At 38.7% G+C, this 15,397-nt stretch overlaps 1 protein-coding gene across 1 annotated transcript; it reads left to right on the forward strand.

Annotated features, from left to right (window-relative positions):
* The first annotated feature begins 9,358 nt into the window (after positions 1-9,358).
* Positions 9,359-15,060, forward strand: LOC132116522 (tumor necrosis factor receptor superfamily member 14-like). Its single transcript, XM_059525408.1, has 6 exons — positions 9,359-9,705; positions 10,806-10,931; positions 11,061-11,213; positions 11,474-11,555; positions 11,690-11,810; positions 14,974-15,060. Exons 1-6 carry the CDS (start codon positions 9,579-9,581, stop codon positions 15,058-15,060), a joined length of 696 nt encoding a protein of 231 aa, XP_059381391.1. The 5' UTR covers positions 9,359-9,578.
* The last annotated feature ends 337 nt before the right edge of the window (positions 15,061-15,397 follow it).

The following is a 15,397-nucleotide window of genomic DNA, read 5'->3' on the forward strand; positions in this document are numbered from 1 at the left end:
AATAAAGAAAATGAAAGTGCAATTATATTATCACTTTGCATGAAATAAGACTCAAAATTAGATTAAAAAATAATAATAATTGTGTTTGCATTTAGCTTCTGATAACATCAATACAAGTGTGGACTAACATTAACCTAGTTGTGCTTTGATTCATTTTGACACTTTGCAAAATCCATGCAAAAAGAACAACAAAAAAACAAACAAACAAACAAAAATAAAAATAATCTCAAATTGAACCAGAGGTGGTAAATTCCTAATAATGTACGTATTTTTTTTAGGTATTTTAATAAGATAGATACCTAAAATACGTTGCGCATACAGCTCAAGTAATGCGATCGTTATAAAGGTGTTTGAACAACAAAACACATCCACTTGCACATATTTGACAATCGGAATATCAGATATATCCTGCTATAGCTAACACATTTGTGAAATTTTGAATAAAAAAGGGAAATAAAAGCAGATCATTATTGCGCGTCTCCATGGGAACCATAAAGCGATACTACGATCAATTACGGTAGCCTTGAAATACTTTTAAACTTACGTGTGAAGAGGTTAAGTAACGTCAAGGCTTACATTTAAATGTGTCTTTGTTTTGAGTGTATGGTCAATAAATAAAGGAATTAAAAAGATGGGCACAAAACCTGTTTGTCATGTTTCTATTCCCCACACTTTGAGAAACGCTGAGCTAACTTAACAGCTAACTTAAGGGTACCTCCGTTTGGTCAGGATTTTTCTTTTTTCTTTTTTTTTTCTTTTTTCTTTTTTTTTGGCTGGTGTCGACAAACAATGAAAAATCGTTGTCTGGCTGCCTTTCAGTGTCCTTTTCATCTTTCCGTTAGCTTTCTCCAACCATTCATCCCATCGACTGCGCAAAATAGTGAACAAACTTGGTACAGAAAGCGGGTTGGGTAATACCAGAGACTTTGGTAATACCAAATCGGTGCGGTGGGCGGGGGGTACATTACAGTTTATTTAAAATATGATCTTTCTTGCTGGCAAATGAAATTAATAAAGAAAATGAACAAAAGTATTCATTCTGAATATTTCATATCTATTTTAATCTGAATGATGTGATGATATTGGGGGGGTTATATTAGCTGGATCTGATTTTTGGGGGGGTCATGACCCCTGTAACCCCCGTGCAAATTACGCGCATGATGACAAGGGACACTCTAAAACGCTTACCGTGAAAAATTGCTAACATGGCTTAATGTACTAAGATCTTAACAGACCAAACGCACTAAAAATCATACTAATAAAGTATACTATCTATAAAAAAAATCAGATGAGCCCTGAATATGAATGCAATAACACATTAAGCCTTTTCCTCCCATAGAAAACCGTTATAAGAAAACGCTTAATGTGGCTTAATGTACTCAGACAGTGATTTTTAAAAACCAAAATCACTAAACATTATACTAATAAAGTATACGATGTACAAAAAGTTGATATGAAAATGGAGGTTCCTGTGAGATTTTATTTAGGGCGTCATACCACACACAGCCACTGGGAGTCATCAAAACTATTTTGAATTTTGCTTAATGATTTCTGTCTCTAGATTTCTCTGTGAATTTCACTTCTATCTCAAAATAACCACCAAATATGAAATCCGGAGACTCAGACCTTTCCAATGATATGTTTGTTGCCAAGATGATAAAAAGTTTTGGTTCTAGAAGACCGTAATGCATTATGTTTTATGACACTTGACCCTGCCCACTAAGGGGGAGGTTACTGCCATTAGATTTTAAAGTACCATTTCCATGGTAAAGCAATGGAAATTACCGATACCAAAATGGTTTTCACAGGATGAATCTTGGGCTTCTAAACTTTCAAATGATATATGATTACTAAAATATTAAGTAAAAGACAACAGAGAAACGACAACAACAAAAAAGAGTGCCAAGCAGGTGGGACAGTGACAGTTATGGGGTTAATTTCTTTTAACACAATTTATTTGAACTACTTTATATAAAAAAAAAAAAAAAAAAAACTTTTCTAATCTTGACAAAACACATATCATGAGTCTCAAGGTCCCATCTGCCAACTGTTTTTTGATATTGAGACTGAAATGTATAAATTTGATACAGGAGAATGCATAAAAAAAAACCCAGTGGCTATTTTTGGTACAACGCCTAAAAATCTCATGGGAAGTTACATTTTGTGATATCAAATTAAAATTTAGAACACAAATTGGTTAGACATATGACTTTGATTTTATAGTAATTTTATAGTAAAAATTATTTTGTAAAATATATATTTTATATAAAACATTTAGAGTACATTTGATTTACAGTAAATGTAATCATTTTTTGAAATTACTTTTTCTTTTTAAAAGCAAGACCAAATTTATGTCTATATTCTAAAACATTCTTAAATTACAACCATTTAAATTTAGTGTAATGTTACGTATATTCTCAATATACTCCATATTCTCTTTTTATACCCTAAACAGGCAACGTGACTCAGGAGTCACATACATTTCAAAACATGCTAAATAACAAAATAAACAACATGTGACTATTTTTTTCCTTCAGCATCCTAAGACAATGTTCAGAATTAATGTTAGCAGTAATATAATTTTTTTTCCAAAAGAAAAGTAAGTTTAATAGATAGTTACCTACATCAAAATCTGAATGTTCTCCACCACTGGCAGCCATGTTGGATTTAGATCAGGCTGACTAATAGATCACTGAATACTTGAAGCAAATCATGTGACCAGCATACTTGAGACAGACCAGGCATTGATAAATGATAAAAGGATTTAATAAAAAAATTGTTCTTATGCCCCAAAAAAGACAATAAAAACTATGTGACTCGTGGGTCACGTTGCCTGATTTATTGTTAAATGCATTCATGCCACCTCTGAGCCTCATTAAACAGTGTGTACAAACCCGATTCCAAAAAAGTTGAGACACTGTACATATTGTGAGTAAGAAATGAATGAAATATTTTACAAATGTCATAAACTTATATTTTACTCACAATAGAATATAGATAACATATCAAATGTTGAAAGTGAGACATTTTGAAATGTCATGCCAAATATTGGCTCAATTTGGATTTCATGAGAGCTACACATTCCAAAAAAGTTGGGACAGGTAGAAATAAGAGGCTGGAGAAGTTAAATGTACATATAAGGAACAGCTGAGCTCTCAGAGAAAAGAGCCTCTCAGAGCGGCAGTGTCTCTCAGAAGTCAAGATGGGTAGAGGATCACCAATTCCCCCAATGCTGCGGCGAAACATAGTGGAGCAATATCAGAAAGGAGTTTCTCAGAGAAAAATTGCAAAGTTATCATCATATACAGTGCATAATATCATCCAAAGATTCAGAGAATCTGGAAAAATCTCTGTAAGGGTCAAGGCTGCACTGTAAAACCCGACAAGTTAACTTAACTCAAACCGTTTGAGTAAACAGATTGCCTTGATTTAAGTGATTAACTAAGTGCTGATTGTGAATTAGTGATGAACAGCTGCTGTTAACAAACAGAATCACTGAAGAAAAGAGAAACACAAGAACTATTACAACTGACTTCAGACACAGCCTTAGATGAAATCAGCTGAAATAAAATACATTAAATCTCTCAAGATCTGATTAAACAATGCCACAAACAGCATCACCAGCTCCACTTATTAATAACCAGACTGACTTTATTTCTGTCAGACGTCTACAGAAGATCTTATTGAGAATGAACTAAGGTTTAGATGTTGATTTATTGTTTCATTTGAAGTAACCATGTTAGAGATCAGTGTTTGCTTTAGTTGGGCTCTTGACCCTTGACTTCAGTCTTTGTGTTTTCTCTGGCTGTTGTAACCGTGTGTTTCTAAAACACATTTGTTGTAACTCAAAAGCCCAGAAGAAATGCCATCAGGTGTTAACCTGTATCTAGGTGTAGGTTGTTATACTTTATATTGGTGATGATAATCATCAATTATTGAACTGTACTGAGTCTAATCTCCGATGAAATAGGTGTTATGTAATTTGATTGTTTATAGTAAATGGATGCCAAGAGACAGTGATTCTGTGATAATCAGTTAATACAAAGACTTTCCAAACAGTTTGGACTTCTATGGTGTCAATTAGTCACACACAGACATCAATAATCAGAATATGAACCTCAACAATGGTTACCATAAAAAAAAATGCTGCAGAGCATGCTGGGAGCCATGGATGAGTTTTGTAATACAATAGTACCCAGCATGCATTGCAGCATGTTTTTTTTCGTCACCATTGTAGAGGTTCATATTCTGATTATTGATGTCTGTGTTTGACCAACTACTGGCATAGAAGAAAAATGTATGTGTACAAAATGTTTAGAAAGTCATTTTTATATTAACTTATTCTCACAGAACCACTGGCTCTTAGTGTCATTTTTTACTAGAACCACTTCTACAAATTACACTACACCTACTTCATCAGAGATTAAACTCCATACAGATCAATAATTGTGAATAATAATGAATAATTATCATCACCAATATAAAGTATAACAACCTACACCTAGGTACAGGTTAACACCTGATGGCATTTCTTCTGGGCTTTTGAGTTACAACAAATGTGTTTTAGAAACACACGGTTATAACAGCCAGAGAAAACACAAAGATTGAAGTCAAGGGTCAAGAGCCCAACTAAAGCAAACACTGATCTCTAACATGGTTACTTCAAATGAAACAATAAATCAACATCTAAACCTTAGTTCATTCTCAATAAGATCTTCTGTAGACGTCTGACAGAAATAAAGTCAGTCTGGTTATTAATATGTGGAGCTGGTGATGCTGTTTGTGGGGTTGTTTAATCAGATCTTGAGTGATTTCATGTATTTTATTTCAGCTGATTTCATCTAAGACTGTGTCTGAAGTCAGTTGTAGTAGTTCTTGTGTTTCTCTTTTCTTCAGTGATTCTGTTTGTTAACAGCAGCTGTTCATCACTAATTAACCATCAGCACTTAGTTAATCTTAATTGCAATGTACATCTTCTTTAAGTGAACTCAACTGAATTAAGTTCAGAGTACTTATAACTGTTAGTTTTTTCAACTTAAATGGTTTAAGGCAATCGGTTTCCTCAAACGGTTTGAGTTAACATAACTTGTCAGGTTTGAATGAGGCTGTGTCTGAAGTCAGCTGTATTTCCTTTCTCTCTTTTCTTCAGTGATTCTGTTTGTTAACAGCAGCTGTTCATCACTAAACTCAATTATCACTCAATTAATCACTTAATTACTTAATTGCAATGTATATCTTCTTTCAGTGAACTCAACTGAATTAAGTTCAGAGTACTCATAACTGTGAGTTTTTTCAACTTAAACTGTTTAAGGCAATCGGTTTCCTCAAATGGTTTGAGTTAACATAACTTAAGGATATCTGTTTACTCAAACCGTTTGAGTTAAGTTTACTTGTCGGGTGTTACAGTCAAGGCAATCGGTTTACTCAAACGGTTTGAGTTAAGTTAACTTGTCGGGTTTTACAGTGTGGAAAACGTCTCTGTTACGTCTGTAACCTTGGTCCCCCAAGAAGGGAACGAGACGATGTGTCTAACGCTTTGGGAACGCATTCTGCATGAGTGCGTCTGAAGCATCCATGTCAACTAGTCCAATGGCGAGAGTGAGCGTCAGGAGTGACGTCACGACCAGGAATTGATAAAAACCCCAACCGGAGCAACCGGTGTTAGCTTCGACAGTGCCGAAGCAAGTCGAACACATTGGACGCTGCTGCCATGAGACCCAACAATCTCTCGAACTGTTTTACAGTGCGTGACTGGCCTAGCTTTAGCTCTGATGTGGCTGTGAGGATGTTGGCTACACGAGCGGGCGAAAGAGCGGCTCGCATCGTGACCGAATCCCATACCACCCCAAGAAAAGTGGTCCTCTGTAATGGAGATAGCACACTCTTCTTGGTTTTGAGCCTCAAACCCAACTTCTGCATATGAGAGAGGACGACATCTCGATGCCGAACCGCCAACTGTTCTGATTCCGCTAAAATCAACCAGTCGTCCAAGTAATTCAGAATACGTATGCCCTGCAGCCTGAGCGGGGCCAGAGCTGCATCTACGCATTTCGTGAATGTGCGGGGTGAGAGAGCTAGACCGAAGGGAAGTACCCGATACTGGTATTCTTTGCCCCCGAAAGAAAACCTTAGGAACTTCCTGTGCTGAGGGAGGATGGAGATATGGAAGTACGCATCTTTTAGGTCTATCGTGACGAACCAGTCTTCGGACGAAGATCTAAAATGGGACGCAGCCCTCCATCCTCTCGAGGCTGGCCTCTGGTGTAATTTGAACAGCTAGTGCGGGGACCTGAAGCCAAAATGCAGGAACCACCGGAGCTAACTGCTCTTGAACCCCCCCTCAGAGGGAGCGAGCCCGACGCAGCGTCTGAGAGACACAGCGCCAGAGACCCGCTGGAGACCGCTGTGCCCCGAGGCACCAAGGGTGGCGGGGTTGGCAGGACGGCCCCGTGAGAGCACCGAGACCGGACGGGCACCGTATACTGAGGTGTACACCGCACCGTCTCGGTTGGGGCTGCCCTCACAGGTCTGACCCATTTGGCGTCAGGACCTTTTCTTCTGAGCCGAAGCTTTCTTAGTGAGAAGAACGGTCCTCAGATCCGGCTTCTGCTTAGATTGCTTTGGCTGTGAGTGTTGGCTCGGTCCCCGTGATTTTTGAGGAGGAGCGCGAGATGCAACACTCTCTTTTTGAAAAACACGATATGAGGAGCATGAAGGCAGGGGCTGCCTTGCACGCCCAGCAGCATCAGGATTAGATCGGCGAGGGAGAAAACTTTTAAAAGCTTCAGATTGCTTTTTATTTTCTTGAAATCTTTCAACCACTTCATTCACAGCCTCACCAAACAGACCTTCATGAGAAATGGGAGCGTCTAAAAGAAAAGATCTATCTTTATCTTTAATATCTGAAAGATTAAGCCAAAGGTGTCTTTCTGTAGAAACCAAAGCAGCCATAGATCTACCAATAGCACGTGCTGTTTCTTTAGTCGCCCTGAGAGATAAATCCGTAGCCCGACGAAGTTCGCGAATTTCATCACGGCTGACTCCCTCACTGTTATCTAACTCCCCCAGCAGCTCAGCCTGATAAGCCTGAAGCAAAGCCATCGAGTGAAGGCAAGCTCCAGCCTGACCTGCTGCTGTGTAAGCTTTACCCACTAAATTAGATGTGATCTTTAAAGGCTTCGTGGGCAAAGTCGGGTTCTTAATAGATGACGCTGAACCAGGGGAAAGATAGCTCGCGAGCGTCTGTTCCGCCCGGGGCATCGCTTCATAACCATTTTCTTTCAGCCCTCTTATATCAGAATAAATGCGCACTTGAGGGCTGAAAAGACGTGATGAATATGGCTTATTCCACGATCTAGACAGCTCACTGTGAAGATCAGGGAAAAAAGGGAGACCCCGTGATGTAGGAGATGTTTTAGAAGACAGAAAACGCTCGTCTAATTTGCTTTTAGGACGAGCGCTCTGTTTATCAGATGGCCAAGATATATGTAACTTATCTACAGCTCGTGTTAATACATCAACCAACTCCTCATATGCTGGGGAAAGAGATGGCGAATCCTCTTCCCCCCTGATTGTGTCACCTTCACTGCCCGTTACATCTAACTCCTCGGAGCTAGAGCAACGAAGCAATGAGCTCTCCCCCCGGGCGGAAGAAGCCGCGGGGCGGGCTTCCGACACCGGAGTTTGAGCTATGGATCTCCCAGGTAAGGGAGGAGAAAGAGCCCTCGGACCCGTCTCCAACCCCGCTGAGAGATCCATTTGCGAACCCCAGGAATGCATCCTCCGTTCTGCCTCGGCAGAAGCGGGTCCTGCACCCTGAGGAGCGCGAGGCTCGCCGCTCTTCTCATCAAAGAGTGACAAGCGGGAGCGGAGCATGCGAAGCGAAAGCTTCTCACAATGCGGGCAATCAGTCTCCTCGAAGGCTGATAACGCATGCTCCACTCCCAAACAAACTACACAAAGCTCGTGTGTATCCCCACCCGTTAAATAACGCGGGCAGGGAGAAACACACTGTTTGAATAGGTTTTTCGCCATGATATATAAACTTTGAACAAGACAACAGTAAATATGACAGACAGGTTTGACACAGATCGCTTGCTGAGGCACAGAAAGCTAACACCGGTTGCTCCGGTTGGGGTTTTTATCAATTCCTGGTCGTGACGTCACTCCTGACGCTCACTCTCGCCATTGGACTAGTTGACATGGATGCTTCAGACGCACTCACGCAGAATGCGTTCCCAAAGGGTTATAGACGCATCGTCTCTCCCTCGATGGGGAACCATACTGGATGCCCTTGATCTTCGGCTCTTAGACGGCACTGCATCACATACAGGAATGATACTGTAATGGAAATCACAACATGGGCTCAGGAATACTTCCAGAAGACACTGTCTGTGAACACAATCCACCGTGCCATTCACCGTTGCCGACTAAAACTCTATAGGTCAAAAAAGAAGCCATGCATATCTAACATGATCCAGAAGTGCAGGCGTTTTCTCTGGGCCAAGGCTCATTTAAAATGGACTGTGGCAAAGTGTAAAACTGTTCTGTGGTCAGACGAATCAAATTTTGAAGTTCTTTTAGGAGAACTGGGATGCCATGTCATCCGGACTAAAGGAGACAAGGACAACCCAGTTGTTATCAGGGCTCAGTTCAGAAGTCTGCATCTCTGATGGTATGGGGCTGCATGAGTGCGTGTGGCATGGGCAGCTTACACATCTGGAAAGGCACCATCAATGCTGAAAGGTATATCCAAGTTCTAGAACAACATATGCTCCCATCCAGACGTCGTCTCTTTCAGGGAAGACCTTGCATTTTCCAACATGACAATGCCAGACCACATACTGCATCAATTACAACATCATGGCTGCGTAGAAGAAGGATCCGGGTCTGAAACGGCCAGCCTGTAGTCCAGATCTTTCACCCACAGAAAACATTTGGTGCATCATAAAGAGGAAGATGAGACAAAGAAGACCTAAGACAGTTGAGCAACTAGAAGCCTGTATTAGACAAGAATGGGACAACATTCCTATTCCTAAACTTGAGACACTTGTCTCCTCAGTCTCCAGACGTTTGCAGACTGTTATAAAAAGAAGAGGAGATGCCACACAGTGCTAAACATGGCCTTGTCCCAACTTTTTTGAGATGTGTTGATGCCATGAAATTTGCCTATTTATTTTCCCTTAAAATGATACATTTTCTCAGTTTAAACATTTGATGTCATCTATGTTGTATTCTGAATAAAATATTGACATTTTAAACTTCCACATCATTGCATTCTGTTTTTATTCACAATTTGTACAGTGTCCCAACATTTTTGGAATCGGGTTTGTATAATATGAAACTATGCATTTTGTAAATGGTCATTCCTCTTGTTTTAAGGAGTTGAGTCTCCTGCTGCTGTATTAATGTATACAATAAATGTCAATGTATAATTAGTGTTTAGTTTTGAGACCCATACATTTTATTAAAATGGATTTAAAAGTGTCTGGCACAATTTATTTCTGTCTATTTTACTGAAAGCCATCTAACACAAATCTCTTTTTCACCTCTGCAGATGATTTATTCAGTTCCCAGATATGTCTATATTATATAATCTATCAAAACTGCTTCCTCTCCTCTTCGTGAACATTGTGCTTTGTGTGGCAGCTTGTAATAAAGCAGAATATGAAATTAATGGGGAGTGTTGCCCAAAGTGTGATCCAGGTAAGTCCAGAATGAGATTTCTCTTCACTCAAACACACACTAGATGCAGATGAACTCAGACACTTAAAGATTCATGATACCTTTTCATTATCATTCATTATTACTGATGAACAACTGTAATATGCTCTTAATATAATCTTCAGTGTTTGGACTGATGTGGCCAGGGCCTTGTTAAAACTAAACCTCCACCAATCTGGTGTTTCTCTGTGGTAGATTCCCTTCATCTGGTATAATATAATATAATATAATATAATATAATATAATATAATATAATATAATATAATATAATATAATATAATATAATATAATATAATATAATATAATATAATATAATATAATATAATATAATATAATATAATAAACAGAAGCAGCTAGTGCAGGCCATGTGTTGAGTTACAGTGAGATCTGTTTATATAGTACACCGTTTTATTTCTGATTCGATTCTTCATTATTAGTCACTTATTTGACAGATATTATTATAGTTACGTAATCCCCAGATATATTCAGGGTCTAGGTTAGTGGTTTCTGAGACAGAAGATGGTTTGTAATCACTGATCTATCATCATTGCATTAAACACAACATGACTCCAGTCTAGGGTTGAGTATTGATTCAGATTTACTGATTTATTTCACTTTGATTCTGATTCACACACATTCACAACTCTTGTCCAGTTGTTCAGCAGAAGCAGATGTCCCTGAAAACAGGCATGAAGTAAAAAAGAGGTCAAAAACCAATACTGGGATTGTTCATAAGATCCAGATTAATTAGAAAATCTGTGTTCCCAGCGTTATTACAGTCTGATTATTTGTATTAATATTGTATTATTTATTCTACTCTGTTTTCTAAATCAGAAAAATATTTGTTGGTCAAGTCTGCACAAGCACACAAGGGATTTGTTGTGATGTTAGAAATGTACTTAACATAAAATCAAGATACAGAACATAAGAAACATACCAAAAGAAAAAGAAATATACTGCATATAGAAATATACAGACATAGAATAAATGTAACTTACACAGTTACAGATACATGAAAAAGTTCATATGGCATGTATAAATCAATAATAATTGTGCTGGTGATTTTCTTTGATGTTGTCTAGGAAAGCGAGTTTATAGACACTGTGATGAGTTCACAAGCACAACATGTGATTCATGTCCCATCAGGACTTACTCTGATGCTCCTAATGGATTTACAGAGTGTCTGCCCTGTTCTGTGTGTGATACGAGTGAGTAAAACTCTTTCTTACTGACTCATCATGGGTCCATGCCTTCAAGTATATTTTCATTTTATGTTCTTCAGCTGACAAAGAAATAGTTTTCTACAATTGATTCATTAGTTTTCTTTCTTGTTGAAGGAGATGGACTGAGAGTAAAGCAGGCATGTACAGTAAAATCAGACACAGTGTGTGGACCTCTTCCTGGTTATTACTGTATAGACTCGCTCTATAACTGTAAAAGAGCCAAGAAACATTCATCCTGCTCACCTGGACAATACATCAAGCAAACCGGTCAGTCTTTTATCAGTCCAGCAGCTTTAATATACATCCATAAAAAAGTATTAAGTGATTCCTCGTGATAGACATTGCTTGATTGTGTCTCTGACAGCACGTGACATAACGTGAACAAATCTACTAAATTATGATCAGGCTGATTATTAGTTATGTGAAGATTAAAATATTGTGTCTGTACTGAATGATGATGTCATCGTCTGTGAGACTGTGTTTATTGCTCATGTACTGATGCTGTGTGTTTAATTGTATTTGTATAGGAACAGAGTTCAGAGATACAGTGTGTGATGACTGTCCTGCTGGTTCATATTCAGATGGTACAGTCTGCAGATTGCACACAGAGTAAGTATTAATATTTTAAAACACTGACACCTTCTTAAATTAAATATGTTGTTTTTTTAATTGCTTCAGTAGATTTTTCCCTCACATGAGATATATTTGTAGTTGATCTTGAGTACTGTATCTCTCTCTAACAGCTGTGAATCTCTGGGTAAAACAACAATCAGTGAAGGAACAGATACGACTGATGCTGAGTGCAGAGATAGACCAACTTCATTACTGAAACTGATTCTGTGTGTGTGGAGTGTGTTTGCTGATGTTTCCTGCCATAATTGTAATAATTGTAAAGAAGAAAATAGCAAAAAAGCAAAATAGTGGATCACATCAAGATTTAACTCTGTTGTGTTATTAATTATTAGGACACAAATGTCACTCTAAACATTTAACATCATGCAAGATTTTCATCTGTAACAGCAACACAAAACTTTCTGTCATTAAAGACCAGATTCATGAAATGCATGCACACATTCACTTTCAGCAGATTCTACCACACACGTGGTCTTTAAGCAGTTATTCAGATACTGTTGTGCTGTTCTATAAAATCTATAATAATATCAATAATAATGTGTTTTATTTACATAGCACATTTCAAGAACCCAAGGACACAATATGATTTCAACAAGTAACAAAATAATACAGATAGACAGTGATCATATGAGATACACGACAATAACTGAATTATTATAGATCTGAAAACTGAAAAGCCGTCTCTTCTCCCCTTTTGATCCACATTCATTACAGCAGAGATGGGACCAAGTCACACATGTGCAAGTCTCAAGTAAGTCCCAAGTATTTTTTTCTTGGGCAAGTCAAGTCAAGTCCTGTAGTAAGTCGAGTCAAGTCCAAGTCAAGTCACCTTATTATTGTAATTTTACCTGCAGAATCTGATCTGAATAAAGTTAAAGACAAGATATAAGTAACAGTAAATTAAAATAATTTGGATTTGCATTGTAAATACTCATGTTCAGTAAAATACATCATGGAATCAAACAAAATTGCAACTTCATAAAATTATCTATTTTTACAAACAGAAATGTTTTACATTTTCAATATTGAGTCCATAAAACAAATAACAGCTAAACATCCAACAGACTCCTCTCTGAACACCCCCCTCTCTCTCTCTCTCTCTCTCTCAAACGACGTGACATGACATGACATTCGGCCAAGTATGGTGACCCATACTCAGAATTTGTGCTCTGCATTTAACCCATCCGAAGTGCACACACACAGAGCAGTGAACACACACTGTGAGCACACACCCGGAGCAGTGGGCAGCCATTTATGCTGCGGCACCCGGGGAGCAGTTGGGGGTTCGATGCCTTGCTCAAGGGCACCTAAGTCGTGGTATTGAAGGTGGAGAGAGAACTGTACATGCACTCCCCCCACCCACAATTCCTGCCGGCCCGGGACTCGAACTCACAACCTTTCGATTGGGAGTCCGACTCTCTAACCATTAGGCCACGACTTCCCCTCAAACACAGTTTACATACAACATTAAACTTTCTTACATTTCTCCTCTCTCTCTCTCTCAAGTTCAAGTTGCTTTATTGGCATGACATTTGAGTTACAGTATTGCCAAATTTAGCATTTAGATACAGAATAAAATATTACAAAATAAAATACAATAAAAATAGCAGCAGCAGATAATATTTCTAATATTAATAATAGTAATTATATAGAATTAAGAATATAAAATAAAACAGTTGAATACAATAAATGATCCCTTTCGTATGGTGTGTATGGTGTATAAATATTTAGTAGCTATTGTGACTGCCGTCTCATTCTCTCCAAGTATATAGAGTAGTTTCTCCGAGTCATTTAGAGACAAGAATGAAGGATTCAAAGCTTCAAACTGTGGGAAGAATGTTTCTCTTGTAGTGCTGTATTTGTGTTTCTCATCCTCTGTTTGATTCAGCACACAGTGTTTGCACAGTCTCTCTTCTCTCGGGAGCCAGGATCTTTTATGTCTACCAATCTCTATTTCCAAATCATGATCACTGAGTCCATATTTTGAAAGGATTTGTCTTTCTTTTAATTGCTTGAGTGATAAGTAATTTGCCAGTTTTGTGGTTCTGTTTAGGGCTGAATAACACTGGAGTTTGGTTTGGAGCTCAAATTCATTTTTTTAAATTTTTCATCATAATTATACTTCAGATTTTTGTCAATTAGTTTCTGAATGTTGGGGTTGTGATTGGAGTCAGACTCAGTTTGGGTTTCCTTCATCAGGTGAAGCACGAGTGTGTTTCTCTCTCTCTCTCTCTCTCTCTCTCTCTCACACACACACACACACACACACAATCTCTCTCTCTCTCTCTCTCTCTCTCTCTCTCTCTCAGAGTACATCCGTAAGTCATTACCTCTATTACAAGGTATTGCACTTGCAAAATATAAGATTCGAGAGTCTTGTCTGCAAGCCGAGCACGATGTGGCCTATCCCACCATGTATGCGCCACCGGTATGCGCGCTCATAATGGAAGCAACGCGGTCGCGACGCGCACGCGGTGCGACACGCTCGATGCCTCAGGGGCGCAACTGCCCGAGCGCTTTGGAAACAATGAGAAAGCGGCGCGACTAGCGATTTCCACGCGTTTTTAGGCGCGAATTATTGACGACAAAAGCGATGACCCTCAGTACCCCTCAAGCAGAGATGTTGATGTGATATCTGATCTAAGTGGGCGTGGTCTGCGTAAGGTAGAGAGGGCATGACTGATGATGTCATGACATGACAACGCGATTCTCAGCCTGCGCTCCAGCTGAGTAATCAATTTTATTTTTAAAAAATAATTTATACATTTTATATTCAAACTGAAAACATAATGTGATTAACACTCAAGTCATTCAAGTCATCCTGTCTCAAGTCAAGTCAAGTCCCGAGTCTTTAACTTCCAAGTCCGAGTCAAGTCTCAAGTATTTTATTTTTTGTCAAGTCAAGTCACAAGTCTTAAAAATAGCGACTCGAGTCGACTCGAGTCCAAGTCACCAAGTCACAAGTCCCCATGTCTGCATTACAGTATTATAAAGTAGACACATTCACTCCCACATCTGTCCAGCTGCCGTAACACTTCTGCTGGATCAAACTTAATCAAGTGAACTTCTCTTCAGTGATGTTCCTTAGAAGAAACAGTTTTCTGTCTGTCACCCGTTACAGACTCGCATCTGTCTCTGATCAGACTCATTTTTAGCTGAAACACGTGCTGTACACCAGAATAGAAGCAATTTTCAGTGACATGAAATACATTACTATAACTATATGGGTCCAGATCTGTTTGATATGAGACATCCTCTTTATCAGCTGACAGATGAATGCAGAAAGAGTGTGTGGTAAGAACAGAAATGATTCTCTTCATTGCTGCTGCTGGAAAATACTTTCATATATATTTGTAGATCTGTAACTCTGTGTGATTCTGAGGATCGCCTGTAGAGGGAGACACCTCACTGTATTACAGGGTCAAAGGTCAATCCAGACACTTTATCTGACTGCAGGAAGAGGAACATTGAGTCTGTTTGAATCTGTTGTGTTTGTTTGTTTTTTCACAAAATTATTTTTGTATAGTGTCTTCCACAATACGTATTGTTTCAAGGCAGCTTGAATTGAAATTATTTCATACATTCCAGTTAATACTGATCTGTTATCAGAGGTCACTGTAGAAATGTATTTCTGATATTACACAGATCATGCAGTGTGGTGATCTAATGTTGACTGTGCTCAATGCTCTCTCTGTGTTACAGTCATGAGTGTGTCCAGTCAGAAGTGTGTTTTCATGATCTCTATGATCCAGTATTTCAGCACATATGATGTACAGTATATGAACCACGTGACTGTCTGTAGATCTCATACAGTACAG

Source organism: Carassius carassius, chromosome 36 (assembly GCF_963082965.1).
Source record: "Carassius carassius chromosome 36, fCarCar2.1, whole genome shotgun sequence".
Taxonomy (NCBI): Eukaryota; Metazoa; Chordata; class Actinopteri; order Cypriniformes; family Cyprinidae; genus Carassius; species Carassius carassius.